Source organism: Festucalex cinctus, chromosome 1 (assembly GCF_051991245.1).
Source record: "Festucalex cinctus isolate MCC-2025b chromosome 1, RoL_Fcin_1.0, whole genome shotgun sequence".
Taxonomy (NCBI): domain Eukaryota; kingdom Metazoa; phylum Chordata; class Actinopteri; order Syngnathiformes; family Syngnathidae; genus Festucalex; species Festucalex cinctus.
Window position 1 is genome coordinate 3,681,583 of NC_135411.1, and position 17,017 is coordinate 3,698,599.

The 17,017-nt window shown below is 39.7% G+C and overlaps 1 protein-coding gene across 2 annotated transcripts in view; it reads left to right on the forward strand.

Moving 5' to 3' along the window:
- The window catches only part of zmynd11 (zinc finger, MYND-type containing 11), a 34,013-nt gene that overhangs the window by 3,455 nt on the left and 13,541 nt on the right, over positions 1-17,017 (forward strand). The window contains exons 2-9 of one of the 2 annotated variants that reach the window (XM_077512099.1): positions 672-807; positions 2,257-2,416; positions 3,780-3,803; positions 13,821-14,042; positions 14,114-14,191; positions 14,636-14,728; positions 15,204-15,291; positions 16,939-16,994. In XM_077512099.1, coding sequence (XP_077368225.1) covers positions 677-807; positions 2,257-2,416; positions 3,780-3,803; positions 13,821-14,042; positions 14,114-14,191; positions 14,636-14,728; positions 15,204-15,291; positions 16,939-16,994 — 852 coding nt within the window. In that variant the 5' untranslated portion in view covers positions 672-676. Of the gene's footprint in view, positions 1-671; positions 808-2,256; positions 2,417-3,779; positions 3,804-7,866; positions 8,015-13,820; positions 14,043-14,113; positions 14,192-14,635; positions 14,729-15,203; positions 15,292-16,938; positions 16,995-17,017 lie in introns of those variants that run through there. The other variant, XM_077512107.1, reaches the window with a different exon arrangement.

Here is a 17,017-nt window from a genome sequence, read left to right on the forward strand (position 1 = left end):
ATTTATTTATTTTTAATAATGTTTTTCTGAGTAATTTTCCATCTTGGTTTTTTTTAAATGATCTTTTCCCCTGTTTTTCGGATTTTTTTTTATTTTTAGGACAGAAAAAAAAAATTCTGTAAAACAGAAACAAAAGTATTCAGAAAAACAGGGAAAAAAAACTTTTTTTGAAACCTTTTATTCACAAATAAGTCCTGTGCAAAATGTTCAAATGTTCATATAATGTATACTGATTTTGTAAATCAGCACAAATTTAACATTCATCGTTTGTGCTTAAATGCCACAATTAAGTTGGTTGTTGTTTCTTGTTAAAGCACCCATCCAGCATTGTGCTACTTTGTGCAAAATTACAACGCACAAAAACATTTGGATGTACCTGAACATAACGACAGCTTTTCATAATCCAGACCAACGAAACTCCATTTCACAAATTAACGCGTTTTCAGTGATTTCATTTTGAAAATGGCGATTAATCGAATGAATTTGATGTGTTGCCCGGCCCTCCGTTGAGCCGAGGGGAGCACATGACAACATGGCTCGATAGCTCATACGTGCCAGTCAGTGCAAGCCGGTTGAAGCCACAGAGCGGCCATCTTGCTCCTCCCACCTCGCGAGCAAGACGACTGTGGGTCCTTCTTCTAAATGTGCGTTTCATATGTTGTTGTTGACAGTCGAGATGAATAAGGAAGTGATGTCGCGCGTGGAGAAGAAGAGGTTGGCGGACCCCAAGGCGGTCCAGTACGTGTGGGCCGCCATCGAGGTCATCCGCAACCAGAAGCAAATCGCCAACATGGATCGCATCTCCAAGTAAGTGGAACCGGCTCGTCGCTGTTCATCCTGTTCCAATCATTGAAACTTCAAGGAAAGTGCCAAGACTGGATATGAAAGGCCGTCTGCTGGAATGAGGCCAGACGGACGGACGGACGGACGGGGGTGTTGTCGGCGGCGGCGAGGGTATCCATGCCGCTTGTCTGGCGTTACCGTGACAACAAGAGCTGCTGCTTGGTGCCATGCTAGCCAGCGCTGGCTTGGCAGGCGGCGAGCGTCGTTGGCCCTTTGCCAACGTGCCGTGTCAAAACAGACCGGCAATCGGTTTTGCGATCCGGCGAACGATCCGAGAGCCTGACCTGAGCGTGCTCGGATCTTTCTCGTGGCTCTTCGCATTAAGCACACCCACATAAAACACTCGTGCTGTCAATATTGAATATTTTTAGAATCGGTATTGATTATTTAATCAACTGATCCGAGTCATTTTAATTTTGCATTAAAGTGTATTACAAAAGCATTTTTTTTTAAAACTTGATTACTGTTTATTAGCTAGTGATTGGTGTGGTTATTTTTTACTTCGTATTTGTATAGTGATAAAAAAAAAAAAAAAAAAAGATTGATGTTGTACTATGTTAAAATCACAGGATTTGGACAGTTTAAAAAAAAAAAAAAAAAAAAAAAGCTCCAGACGATTACTTATTAAAATAATTATCAATTAATTTCTAAAAAAATACGTTGTACTATGTTAGAGGATTTCAACAGTTTTAAATGAAAAAAATTGCTCCAAACAATTACTCGATTATTGAAATAGTTATAAATTAATTTCTAAAAAAAATAAATAAATAATTTGACGTTGCACTATGTTAAAGTCAGAGGATTTGGACAGTTTTAAAATAAAAACAAAAATGGTTCCACACGATTACTCAATTATTAAAATAAGTATCAATTTCTCAAAAAAACTAAAGACAAAAAAAACACAAAAAAAAAAGATTTATGTTGTACTATGTTAAAATAAGAGGATTTGGACAGTTTTACATGGGAAAAAAAATGGCTCCACAAGATTACTCAATTATTAAAATAATTAATTAATTTCTGAAAAAAAAAACAAAAAAAAACATTTGTTTCTTTGAAACATGTCTTTTATTTAATACTACTTTTATTTCAGGATACTACTCGAGTCAGGATTGTGGAATAAACACAACAGAATGGCAGAATAAAACTCACTTCATCAGCCAATTAATTGAAATAATGTAATTAATAAAATAATTTAATTTTGGGTCTTTTTTCAATGATTAAAACACTATAAATTATAGTAAGGATATTTGCCTGTTTCATATAATGAAACAAATATTTTACTAGTATTTGTTTATAATGGAGAGAAAAATCTGAAAATATATATATATATTTTTTTTTTTCCTGCAGAATGTTTGAATGTCTTTAATAAGAACGTGTTTTTTTTTTTTTCCTTTCTCTCTCCTGGCCCGCCAGGTACCTGATCCGCGTTTTCGGCATGCACCCGAAGGAGACGGCCCGACAGCTGAGCCTGGCGGTGAAGGACGGCCTGGTGGTGGAGACGCTGACGGTGGGCTGTAAAGGCTCCAAGGCGGGCATCGAGCAGGAGGGCTACTGGCTGCCCGGCGACGAGATGGTGAGTCTGCAAACTCGGACCCCCGCAAACGCTAGTTTTGGGAAATTCACGTTATCCTTTTGACATTGAAAACGAGGATAACTGCATATTTTCTGTTTTTCATTTTATTAAATTTTTTTACTTGTGTACAGTGTTCCCTCATTTATCGCGGGCATTACGTTCCAAAAACTACCCGTGATAATGGAAACCGCATTAATTAAAAAAATAAAAAATAAAAATCACGTTAATTATATATATATATATTTTTACGTTTGTTTTTTCGTTTTAGTATGATTTTTACTTTATTAGAAATGCTTTTTCATTTATCATGTTCTTTTTTCATTTACATGCATTTTATCCATTAAAAGTGTTTTATTTTTATTTTTATGTGCTTATTACAGAACAGTATATATATATATATATTTTTTATGTATTATTTGTTTTCATTTTGGTATGATTTTTAGATTATTATGAATGCTTTTTCATTCATCATGTTTTTTCATTTACAATCATTTTTTCCATTAAAAGTGTTTTTTATTATTATTATTATTTATGTATTACAGTATACTGCACAGTGTATGTATAATCATTTTTATTTATTTTTTTCAGTTATTCTATGTTTTTTCGTTTTGGTATGATTTTTAGTTTATTATGAATGCATTTTCATTCATCTCTATTTCCATTAAAAGTTTTTTTTTTTTTTTTTTGTTATGCAGCACAGATGATATTTTCTATCGCAGTAATGCAATGTCATGGAGCAACGGGACAGACACCGTTGGAAAGGTCTCACTGAGACGAATGGGCAGATGCCCGTATGTCCCCGGTCGGACGTAGGGTTCGAGAGATACGGCCGTGCAAAGACCAACAACATAAACAAACCAAAACGCACGTTAAGGGGGAAAAAACAAAACAAAACCACATGATAAATGAGGGAACACTGTATTAAAAAAAATAAAACATCAGTAACCTATTGCAGAGAACACTGGATATTTTTTCGAGTCCTTGTCACATTTATAAAGCCACTTTGACTTTTTGTTTTTAACACGTACTGCGGGAGCAATGGATAATAAAAATATTCTACAAATAGTAAAAAAATAAATGAATAAAATAAAGTAACAAGTTAATAATGATTTTAAAAAATGTGATATAACAGGACTGCAAAAACTGATAGCGGAGGTTTACTGGATTTAGATTTTTCAATAATAGCCATAAAGGAATGTTGCATTTTGGTTTCATCCTGAAATGTCACAAAAAGCAGAAGATTCCCCCAGTTTGTTGTTGTGTGTCGATTATGCTTGTGCGTCGGCGTATGAGTGTCACTCATCGCTGAGCTGGCGTCCCTTTTCATTTACCACTTACTCACTTTGAATCATTGTCATCACAGGATCCTCAAGCGGAGGGAAGCAAGGTACGTACGTGGCTGCATCTTTTATTTACTCTTACAACCTCCCATTATCTCTTTCTGTACGTTCATATATCTCATTCATATATATATATATATATATATATATATATATATATATATATATATATATATATATATATATATATATATTATATATTTTTTTAATAATAAGCCTGTGACGTGTACTAATCATTTGTTTTAGTTTTTCCCATCCTAGTATAGGTCATTGAATGCATCGCGCCTGTCTATGTCACGTTGATTATCGCGAGACTAGTAGTTAAGTTGTTTTCTGGTTGTATGGTACTCGCGGGTCACTGCACGGACATTGCTGGAACGCTGCCTGTGTCCGAGCTAGAGGCCAAACCAGCACATCTTGTCAACTGAAACGACTATCAGCTGTCATTGTTGTGACAAACCTGCTGGGAGACCAGTAAAGTGAAGTAAGAGGATCCCTCGTTTTGTCGTGTGATTCTTTCCGCCCACGCGCCGCCATCACACCGGAGGTAAAAGCACGACAACTGGTGTCAGAAGTGGGATTTTCTACAAACTTCTGTGAGTAAATCCACTCAAGAGGACTGTTATCGACGCATCCTGAGTTGATTAACAACTTGAAGCTAAGCTACAACTCGCCACTGCCGTGTACAACGTTGAAAAGTGACCGCGCTGAAGAAGTCAAGTTGCCGCAACGTCGACGCGCATAACTTCCGGTCCGCTCTTTCAAAATAAAATCACGACAGGAAGTGCCAAACGAAACAAGATAAACAAATAAAAAGACAACAAAAATGACTGAGGAAATACAAGGCGCTGCAGGTAGCAATGCAGAAGCAGATACTGCTCCAAAATGGCTACAAGCAGTGTTGGAAAATCAAAATCAACAAACAAGACACCTTCAACTGATGTTGGCCCCTGACCTTTCGCACATAACAGGACAGTCAGCTGCACAGCAACCCCCAACATCACTCACTGCTGCACAAGCTAGAGAGGACATTACCTCAATGCAGTCTACAAGAGAAAGGCGTGCACCTGAATTAAACGCACCTCTTGATGCAACAACTAGACCAAGAGATCGTGGACCTTTTGCAGCTGAACTGGAGGTAATAGATCAACGATCTCGAAGCTCGTTGCCATCGAGACGGGCTGCAATTCCTGAACCTGACAGCAGGCGCCGAGAGATTCGAGATGCTGAGCGTGAATCTCAACACACACATACCTACCGTGATGAATGCAGGCAAAATAATGTTGGAGCCTACTTCAATGCAGTGCCAGAACCCCAGAGGCCAAAGTTAGTCACATTTGATGGAAGTGCGGACTGGGACTCATTTCTAATGCCATTTGAACGTCAAGCCATAAAATGTGGGTGGAGTGCCAATGAACGGGTGGACAGGCTGCATGAGTGTTTAAAGAGGAGCTGCGGTACGGTATGTCTGCTCACTGCCAGAGCGCACAAGGGAAGATTACGTTCTCCTGGTAGAGCAACTCACTCAACGCTTTGGAAGAACAGACCCTCCGACCACAATAAGGAGAAAGCTCGGGGAACTCCGACAAGGGCGAGAGACGTCAGCTGAATTTGCAGAACACGTGAGACGCCTCATCACTCTCGCATATCCAGGAGTTGATCTTCAGCTCCAGGATCAGCTAGCAACTGATGCTTTCCTCAAAGGCTTACGAAACCAAAAGGTGGCTTATGAAGGTGAACCAGGCTCCCTTGTCGAAGCTCAAAAGTTTGTGGAGGCCCATGAGCATAACTTCAAAGCCACAGAGGGCCGTGAAGCGGAAATAAGGAACAGAACAAGGCGCATTTCATGGGTTGATGAAAGAGACATAGGTGAAGAAGCTGCTGCGATATCCCGCAGGGTCCAGACTCCCCAATATGTCACAGTTGACCAGTTTGCTGTCCTGATGGACCAGGTGAAGGCCCTTGTTGACAAAGTGGACAATTTGCAGGTGCAAGTGGGAGACCTCCGAGCAGTAAACACAGGACTCCAACAACCCATAGCAACTCAAAGCCTTGTACCAGAAAGAAAACAACACTACCAGCAGTTACATCCTAACCGAGGCCATTCTCAAACACCCAGCCCAAATCGTGGAGCAGCAGGCCCATGTTTCAAATGTGGAGAAGCAGGACATTTCCGGAAAGACTGTGTTAGATCGCCCAGCCCAGTCGCTGAACGTAATTACGTTGACAAGCGTACAGATTTCCCGCTGCAGTCAGGTGGAGGTTTGGACAGCTCATATGTGGACTCAGATCACCAGTTGCAAGGCCGGCAGATTGGCTGCACCAAAAAGAAAGGTGAGAGTTTACAAATTCCAGTAACCATAAATGGCATTCAAACTCATGCTGTGGCAGACACTGGCGTGCAAACCACTGTAATATCCGAGGAACTGTACCAAAGTATCCTGAAGGACAAAACAGTATCTGCAGACCTACACCAGACCTACCTATTGAATGCAGGAGTTGGAGCTGGCATGAAAGCCAAACATGGACTTACAGTGACCTTTCAAATTGGATCCAAGTCTATTTCCTGGGAAGTGCATGTGGCTTCCATAAGAGATCCTGTTCTTCTTGGATTTGATCTGATGAAGGCTCATGATGTTGTCATCTACACCCGTGGCAAGGTCTTCATTGGAGGTGAACTTGTGCCCTCAAAAATTGTTCGGGATAATGGATCAGACTACTGTGTGGCTAGAGTGATCCTTAGAGAAACCACGACCATACCAGCTTCATCTGAATGCATTGTTTGGGGTGAAGTGGAGGACCTGAGGCCAGGAGTCACTGCTGTGCTAGAGCCTTTACACATCACAGACAACATAACATCTGGAAGTGTTCTGGTCACTATGGAAAAAAGGGTACCAGTCAGAGTGTTCAATTTCTCAACCAAAAGAACCTCCCTAACAAAAGGAGCCTGTCTTGGTGTCCTCGTTGAAGTTTGCCCTGAACCGCCATGTGTATCAAAGAAAAGTGCAGAGACTAGCCATGCAGATGACGATGCAACATCACTGGTGGTAGGAAGAGTAGCGACGACCCACGACATTCCTGAACACCTTCAAAGTCTGGTTGCTGCTACAAGTGAAGCTCTCAGTGAAGAACAACAACAGCGGTTCGTTCAGCTACTACTCACATATCAATCAATCTTTGCCAAAAATGACTCTGATCTTGTTTACATGTCGGCTGTTACGCACAAGATAGACACTGGATCCGCGAGACCTGTACGTCAGCCAGTGAGAAGGACTCTTCTTGGATTTCAAGGTGAAGAGGAAGCACACCTTAAAGCCATGCTAGAAGCAGGTGTAATCACACCATCTACATCTGAATGGGCCTCCCCAGTGGTCCTAGTGCGCAAAAAAGATGGAGGAGTAAGGTGGTGTGTCGACTACCGTAGTTTGAACAGTCTCACTCTGAAAGACGCTTATCCCCTACCTCAGATTGAAGAATGTCTCGATGTTGTTGGTGGTGCAACCATGTTCTCAACCCTCGACCTTCAGTCTGGCTACTGGCAGATTGCAGTGGATACCAAAGACCGCGAGAAGACGGCGTTCATCACCAAATGGGGCCTTTATGAACACACTAGAATGCCCTTTGGACTATGTAACGCGCCAAGCACGTTTCAACGGGCAATGGAGCTCGTACTCAGAGGCCTTCAGTGGGAAACCCTTCTCATCTACCTGGACGATGTCATCGTTATCGGCCATGGAGTGGACCAAAGCTTGGATCGGCTTGAGCAAGTCTTGCAGAGATTCCAAAGTTATGGACTAAAACTAAAGCCATCCAAATGTCATCTGCTCCAAGAGGAAGTTCTCTTCCTGGGTCACATCGTGAGTGGTGAAGGGGTCAAACCGAATCCAGCACTCATCAAAAATGTCCATTAGTGGAGCTCTCCCACTAACCTTCAAGAATTGCAAGCTTTCCTTGGGCTGTGTAATTATTACCGCAAGTTTGTTCCAAATTTCGCAGAACTGGCAAGCCCCCTTCATACACTGCTCAAGAAGAATGCTGTATTACTATGGACTGACGAGCATGAAGCTGTTTTTGCAAAGCTGAAAGAAAAACTGACCACTGCACCCGTGTTGGGCTATCCTCGCGTAGAAGGACAGTTCATTCTCGACACAGATGCCTCCTCCAACAACAGTGTCGGCGCTGTCCTATCACAAGTCCAGTGGGGAGAAGAGCGAGTGCTAACCTATGCCAGCAGCCATCTCTCACCAGCTCAGCAAAGGTATTGTGTCACTCGTCGGGAGTTGCTAGCCGTTGTTCGATTCACACGTCAGTTCCGCCACTATCTACTAGGCAGAAAGTTCATAATTAGGACCGACTAGGGGTGTGAATTGCCTAGTACCTGACGATTCGATTCGTATCACGATTCACAGGTCACGATTCGATTCGATACCGATTAATCCCGATACGAATTTATAAGTCGATTGTTGCGATTTTTTTTCATTCAAATTTAGAAAATACTAATCAGTAAGCTTGTAGAGTGTAAGATTTATATGAAAATGTATTATTTATTTATCTGAAATTTCAGTCTTATAGAGGTTGTAATCTGTTTCATGTTTGAACAGCATTAAAATAAAATATTAAGGCTTAATGTTCCGTTCATATAACATTCTTCCATGCTCAAGGTGTGAATCCTAACCCGAAGTCAGACGTTTTGTTGAATATTTTTCCATTAAAAATGGAAGTTTAAAAATCGATTCACACACACACACACACACAAAAAAAAAAAAAGGCAATGATGATAAGACGTTGAATCGGTTAGACTACCGAATGAACAATTCTGAGCTCTTAAAAAAAATAAATAAATAAATAAATAGATTTTTTTTTTATTGAATCGATTCGAGAATCGCGCGATGTAGTATCGCGATATATCGCCGAATCGATTTTTTTTAACACCCCTAGGACCGACCATGGCAGCCTCACCTGGCTCTTCCGGTTCAAATGCCCTGAAGGACAGCTAGCTCGGTGGATAGAAGAGTTGAGCCAATATGACTTCCACATTGAACATCGAGCGGGTAAATTGCACGCAAACGCGGACGCCATGTCAAGGTTGCCAGGAGGAAATGTGGACAAATGTGACTGTTACCGGGCTGGGATCAGCCTGTCAGACCTGCCATGTAAAGGGTGCGCGTACTGCCGGAAAATTCACGAACAGTGGGTCAAGTTTGAAAATGATGTTGATGATGTCGTGCCACTTAGAATAAGGTGCACCAAGCCCCAAAGTCTCACACATGGTCAAGACAGCCTGTCACCTGAAGATGAACCAGCTGTGGAGAGCCCGGGAGTCAACTGGCTCGAATCCCTTGGTCCGGAGCAACTGGCAACATTTCAGAAAGCAGATCCAGTTCTCGCCACCCTTTACACATGGAAAGAAACAGGGACACTCCCTACCAAAGATGAAGGGATGCTTGAGAGTCCCGCAGTGAGGAAGTTCTGGCTCTGCTGGCCCCAAGTAACACTTAAACAAGGAGTCCTCCATTACACCTGGGAAAGAATTGGAGACCAGCAACCAACCTTGTTATTGTTAGTTCCCGCGTCCATGCAGAAGGAAGTCCTACAGTCATGCCACAACCCTCCATACTCTGGTCATCTGGGAGAAGCCAAAACTCTTGAGCGTGTGTGCGACAAAACTTCCATTGGTATGGCATGGGCGGAGACATTCACCTGTTTGTCAAAAGGTGCCCACACTGCAGTGCATGCAAAACTACAGGCCGAACAAGAAGAGCAAAGATGCAAAGTTACCAAGTTGGAGCACCCTTAGACCGTTTGCACCTTGACGTTCTCGGACCATTCCCTGTGTCCAGCTCTGGAAACAAGTACATTCTTGTCATAATTGATCAGTTCACAAGATGGGTCGAAGCATATCCTGTCCCTGATCAAGGTGCTGAGACAACTGCAAGGAAGTTGGTCTATGACTTTATTGCCAGGTTCGGAGCACCTCTTGAGATGCATACGGATCAAGGCCGCAATTTCGAAAGTGTATTGTTTCGGAATGTATGTGAGCTCTTGCAGATTACCAAAACCAGGACTACCCCCTATCACCCCTCCTCTAATGGACAAGTGGAGCGGTTCAATAGGACCCTGCTACAAATGCTTCGGTGTTATGTAAGCCAGAACCAAAAGAACTGGGACGAACATTTGCCACTGCTTACCTCAGCCTACCGCAGTTCAAAACACACAGTGACTGGATTTACACCCAACAGGCTTATGCTTGGCAGGGAGGTCCACCAACCACAGTATATCCAGTCTGGTACTGCAACACTCAAGGCTAATCCACTGGAAGTGTCAGATTTCCTCTACCACCTGGAAGCAAGCTTAAAAGACGTGCACAACCTTGCGAGAGAACACCTCCGCTCCGCACAAGAGCGCCAGAAAAAAAGTGTACGATGTCCGAGCAAGAGAGCACTCCTACAGTGTTGGTGACCTTGTGTTTGTTAGGGACAACCTGAAAAGGAAAGGACTAAGCCCAAAGCTTCAAGCACTTTGGAGGGGTCCCCTGATTGTTGCTGCACGTCGAGGTCCAGTACTGTACGAAATCCAAGGTCCCAAGCGCGCCACGATCATGCATCATGACCGACTCAAGCCCTATGACAGTGAAGTTATCCCAATCTGGATTTCACGGCAGAGGAGTAAAATGCTACAACAGTGCCAAGATCCCAACTTCCAAGAAAATGAAGAGGAGACTCCACTGGTGCCGATGTTGCCGCTGCCAGATGATCCAGACGGGACACCGATGGGTCCAAGTGACAAGTCCAAAGATTCGTGTGAAACATCTCAGTCCAGCGATCCAGACCGTCAGCCGGAAAGAAGACTAGGTGACACAAAAACTGTTAAAACATCAAGTGGAAGAGTAGTCAATATGCCAGAGAGATTCAGGTACTAGTTACAAGTTGCATTAAGCTGTGTTAAACGTTAATTGCTTGCACTTAAGACTGAATCTAGAAGAGTGATTGTTTTGTTAGGTTATTTGCCTAGGACTTTCAGTTAAGTTGTTGTTGTTTATGATAATTACATAATTACTACTTAATTTTCCCTACATAACCAATACTGAAGGGACTCAGTATTCCTAAAGGGGGGGTAGTGTAGTGTAGTTACACTGTTAATAAGCCTGTGACGTGTACTAATCATTTGTGTTAGTTTTTCCGTTGATTATCACGAGACTAGTAGTTAAGTTGTTTTCTGGTTGTATGGTACTCGCGGCTCACTGCACGGACATTGCTGGAACGCTGCCTGTGTCCGAGCTAGAGGCCAAACCAGCACATCTTGTCAACTGAAACAACTATCAGCTGTCATTGTTGTGACTAACCTGCTGGGAGACCAGTAAAGTGAAGTAAGAGGATCCCTCGTTTTGTCGTGTGATTCTTTCCGCCCACGCGCCGCCATCACACCGGAGGTAAAAGCACGACAACTGGTGTCAGAAGTGGGATTTTCTACAAACTTCTGTGAGTAAATCCACTCAAGAGGACTGTTATCGACGCATCCTGAGTTGATTAACAACTTGAAGCTAAGCTACAACTCGCCACTGCCGTGTACAACGTTGAAAAGTGACCGCGCTGAAGAAGTCAAGTTGCCGCAACGTCGCCGCGCATAACTTCCGGTCCGCTCTTTCAAAATAAAATCACGACAGGAAGTGCCAAACGAAACAAGAGAAACAAATAAAAAGACAACAAAAATGACTGAGGAAATACAAGGCGCTGCAGGTAGCAATGCAGAAGCAGATACTGCTCCAAAATGGCTCCAAGCAGTGTTGGAAAATCAAAATCAACAAACAAGACACCTTCAACTGATGTTGGCCCCTGACCTTTCGCACATAACAGGACAGTCAGCTGCACAGCAACCCCCAACATCACTCACTGCTGCACAAGCTAGAGAGGACATTACCTCAATGCAGTCTACAAGAGAAAGGCGTGCACCTGAATTAATCCAGCTGGCAGCTTTGGACCTGACGGTCTCCACCGTGGCCCAAAGCTGCAAAATTTAAAAATAAATAAGTGACTAAATAAATGACTAAAAGTGAAAATAAAAATGGATATAAAAAAAAAGTACATATTTATTTATTAAAATATTTTTTGCTCTTTGTATTTCCATTTATATGTAGTTTTTGTGTAATTTTTTAAATTATATTTTTATATCCATTTTCACTTTCATTTATTTATTTATTTATCTATTCATTTATCTATTCATTTATCTATTTATTTATTTTGAATGTTGGCAGTTTTGGTCCTTCATACACTTTGTCCAAAAAGGTTATGGGAGGTCAATTGAAGTTACCCTGGAACAGTGGGTGTCCAAACTACGACCCGGGGGCCATTTGCGGCCCGCCGTCCATTTTTTTTTTTTTTTTTTTTTTTTTTAGTGGCCCGCGACATATGCTAAAAATGGCATTTGACTCAATTCAAATCAATTAAAAGCAAAAAATGTTTGGAGATGGTAAAAGTAAGAAAGGAGGGTGCTATTAAAGGTTATTTTAGTTGACTAAAACTAACGAAAAATACTAAAATTCAAAAAACAATTTCGTTCACGAAATAAAATAAAAATGAAGATGCTTTTTTTAAAAAAAAAAAAAAAAAGAAAACTAATTGAAACTACATTTTATGTTTACAAAACTATAATTATAGCAAAAATGTCCTTCGTTTTAGTCTTTGGTAATTAATTTAATGCATGAGCCTTTGGGAATGATTTAAAATGTGGTTTTTAGTAGATTTATTTTGATATAAACTGGAATAATGACGTCGCGCCCATGGAGTTTTTTTTTTTTTTTTTTAGTGGCCCGCGACATATGCTAAAAATGGCATTTGACTCAATTCAAATCAATTAAAAGCAAAAAATGTTTGGAGATGGTAAAAGTAAGAAAGGAGGGTGCTATTAAAGGTTATTTTAGTTGACTAAAACTAACGAAAAAAACTAAAATTCAAAAAACAATTTCGTTCACGAAATAAAATAAAAATGAAGATGCTTTTTTTTTTTTTTTTAAATAGAAAACTAATTGAAACTACATTTTTATGTTTACAAAACTAACTATAATTATAGCAAAAATGTCCTTTGGTAATTAATTTAATGCATGAGCCTTTGGGAATGATTTAAAATGTGATTTTTAGTAGATTTATTTTGATATAAACTGGAATAATGACGTCGCGCCCATGGAGTTTTTTTTTTTTTTTTTTGTCAAATATTTTTATTTATGTTTTTCATTTTTTTAGTGAGTACAAACAAGGGGGATAACACACACACAACAAGTTAATAAACAAGTTACCATCAGCTTTCGCAAAGCGAGAACAAAAATAAGTTCCATCCAAATAAGGTAAACGAAAGATAAATGGCATCCACCACCAAAACAACACATCCAATCACACATTCACACCATACATTCCAAAACTGAGGGAAAAGCATAACGTAATTAAATAATAAATTGGGAAAATATAAAAAATATTAATAATAATAATAAAATAGAAAAAAGTGGGGGAGAATAATAAAACAAAATAATAAGTAAATAAACACCCATGGAGTTTTTTAAATATTGGGCACAATACTACACATAAAAAAACTAAAACTAATACTGAAACTAACTAAACTAAAACTAAGCATTTATTAAAGAACTGAAACTAATAAAAAAACGAACAGAACCCCCCTGAAAACCAATTAAAACTAATTAAAAAAAAAAAAAAAAACTCAAAACAAAATAAAAACTAAAATGAAAAATTCCAACAAAACTATAATAACCCTACTGCCATATTACAAATAAATTGGTTTATATACTGTAGCATTTTTCTAAATATGCAAAAGCACAAATAAATTATTTGTACATTTTTTAGGACTAAACACAATTTCCCTTCATAACATGATGTGTCCCTTGCATCCTTCTGATTTTCTGTATGTGGCCCTCAAATGAAAAAGTTTGGACACGCCTGCCCTGGAAAGTTATTTATTTAAAAAAAAAATAAAATTGGCTCATCCCATCTTTAAAAAAAAAAAGAAAAGTATGCAAGCTTGAAATGCGCTTTTGTGGCTTCCTTCCTCCGTCCCTCCAGGAGGGGGAGCAGCAGGGCGCGGCCAGCGCGCGCTCTCCGGCGCGTCCTCCTCCAGAGTGGGAGGCGGAGAGTCACGACTGGTACTGCTTCCAGTGCCACCTGCCGGGCGACGTGCTGCCCTGCGACGACTGCTTCCGCGTCTTCCACCTCAAGTGTCTGACGGACGAGTGCCGGCCCCGCGACGCCGCCGCCGGCCCCCACTGGCAGTGCGTCTTCTGCAGGGTGGGTAACGTCCCGGCCGACCGTCCGTCCGTCCGTCCGTGCGTCTCCAAAGCCTTGTCGTGCGTCCGCAGGGCAGTAAAAAGAAGAACCTGAGCAAACAGGAGATGTGCAAATATCTGCGCTTCATCGTGCAGCGCATGAAGGAGAGGGTGAGTCCGCCGCCGCCACCGCCGCGCTTTCTGTCGTCCCGCTCTTTCCGGCTTTTCTCCTCGCTTTCTAGCGTCTGTCTGCCTGTCTCACTTTCTAACGAGATCCTTTTCTATTTCTTACCTCCTCTCTTTCTCTCCATCTATCCACTTATATCTCTTTCTTTCTTTCTCTTTCTTTCTTTCTTTCTTTGTTGTACGTTCTTTTTCTTTCTTTGTTTTACGTTCTTTCCGTCTCCTTTTCTTTCTGTTTTACTTACCGGTATGTTATTTCTTTCTTTTTCTTTTTTCTTTTTCTTTTTATATATTTTTTTCTTTTTCTTTCAGTCTTTTTTTTAAATTTGTTTTCTCTTTTTCTTTTTTCTTTCTCTTTACTTTCTTTTTCTGACGAAAATTGTGAGAGGGCAGAGCATCGCTTGACCTTGATATCGATTCTCCTCCTCGCAGGCGGTGGACCTGAACAAGAAAGGCAAAGACATCAAGCATCCCATGTACAGGCGGCTCATCCACACTGCGCTGGACGTCTCCAACATACAGGAGGTCGCGCACACGCACGCACGCAATCAGATGAACTGGAACTGGCTGTGAAAAAAAAAATAATAATTTTATTAATTCTTATTTTATTTTGAATTATTATGTTATTACATAAGACAAGAATAATGACTTACAGGCAAAAAACAAAACAAAACAGCAGTACCAAGTTTTTATTATGTGTTGGATTTATTTATCCGGTTAATTTAACATTAATTTAAAAACACAGCCTAAAATCAACAACTCGGTATTTATTCTGCATTTTCAAAAGCTAATTAAGTGAAACAAGTGTAGTCTAATAAAAATGTAAATCCCCTTCAAAATAAAATTTAAAACTGAAAAGTTGTCTTCTATTTTGCAAAAATTCTCAAAAAGCACAATTGTCATCAGATTTTTTTTCCTCCTAAATATTAGAATCGTCATCCGCCTCAAAAATTCCATATCAGTCGTCAGAACGTTTTTTTGTTTTTTTTTGGGCCTGCAGAATCTGACGGAGGGGAAGTACAAGAACTTTGAGGAGTTCAAAGCTGACGCCCAGCTGATTGTTCACAACACGGCCATCTTGTATGGAGGTGGGTCTCTTTATTTTATGCTCACATACTTCACCACGCATTTTACGACTAAGATGATCTAATCCGCCGTTTTCTTTTTTCCTCCGTTTATAATGAGTACCAAGACGCGTCGTCATCGGTGCCGCTCTCCTCGTCACAAAAATATTTGGGCTCACAACATGGAGCAAAAATTGTGCAACGGCTCATAATTTGGAAACTCAAATTCAAAGTATTGCTGAATTATTATTATTATTATGATCGTTTTAATATAGTTTATTTCTATGGGCCAGAACTACTGTAAGTTTGTGAAGAACAAGACAACTCGTACAGTAGAAGCTGAAATGTGATCTGACCAAAACAATCGAATGCTTGCGTAGGAACCAAGAGAAGAAACGCTACAAAATGAAGATTATGATACATACATGGGTCTTTTTCAGGTCACATGATCAATTAGGAGGACACTTTTCCTTCCTAAATATGTTCCTAAATAGCCATGCTTAAAGCCCTATTTTCAAAAAGTTAGTGAAGATTTAAAAGTGGAGGCATTTATATGGTAGCATATTGCATTCACTTGGAAAAACAAACTTTTTTTTTTTTTTTTTTTCTGACAAATTTTTTATTTATTTTTTTTTTGGAGCTTTGTTTTTTTGTTTGTTTTTTTGGGAGTATTTTTTTTATTTTCTGTTGTTTATACATATATTTTCACCTTTTTTCTGAGTATTTTTTTCTGTTTTTCTTAGTATTTTTCCCCATTTTATAAAATATTTATTTTTCTGTTTTTCTGATTTTTTTTTTCTGTTTTTCTGAATATTCTTTTTAATGGGTTTTCCCTCATAGATTAGAGAGCAAACCACATACAGTATACTTGGAATTCAGAGGTAAAAAAAAAACAAAACTCAGAAAAACAGAAATTGGTGCTCTGTTTTTTGGAATTTTATTTATTTTTTTACTTTTTTTTTTCTTTAATGCTTTTCCCCCTGTTTTTTCTGAATATTTTTTCCGTCTGTTTTTCTGAGTGTTTTTTCCTCCTGTTTTTCTGAATTTTTTTTTCCCCCTGTTTTTCTGAGTTTTTTTTTTTTTTTTTTTTTTTAAGACAGAAAAATGTTCCATAAATCAGGAAAAAAAATATACAGAAAAACATTTAATTACCCCGAAAAACACAAGTTGGTGCTGTTTTTTGGATTTTTATTTTATTTTATTTTTTTATAGTTTCCCCCACCCCTGTTTTTCTGAATATATATTTTTTGTCTGTTTTTTGGATTTTTTTATGGCAAAAAATATTCTATAAAACAGGGAAAAAAAATATTCAGAAAAACAGAAAAATAAAAAAAATATTCCAAAAAAACAAAGCTCCCCCCAATAGTCAGAAAAATAGGTGTTTTTGTTTTTTTTGGGTTTTTTTTTCAAGTGAATGCTGTACGCTTCCTTACATTCTTAAAGTCAGACAATCTTTATTGGCAACATAACTGGCGGTTGCCCACAGTAATACACTTCTTTTAACAGTTTAAAAAAAAAAGCGACAGTTTGCATGTTTTGCCCTAAGTCTGCGAAAACAAGTGCATCAATGATCCAAATTGATGAGCGTGTACGTCTTGACCATGATTTGATGTTATTGATCACATTACAAATGTTGAAAATGACCAATGTGCTTTTGTTTTGCGTTTGTAGTGCACAGCGACCAGGCGGAGATGGCCCGCCTTCTTTTCAGCGACACCTGTCACGAGGTGCGCGTCGACTCGTCCCGTTT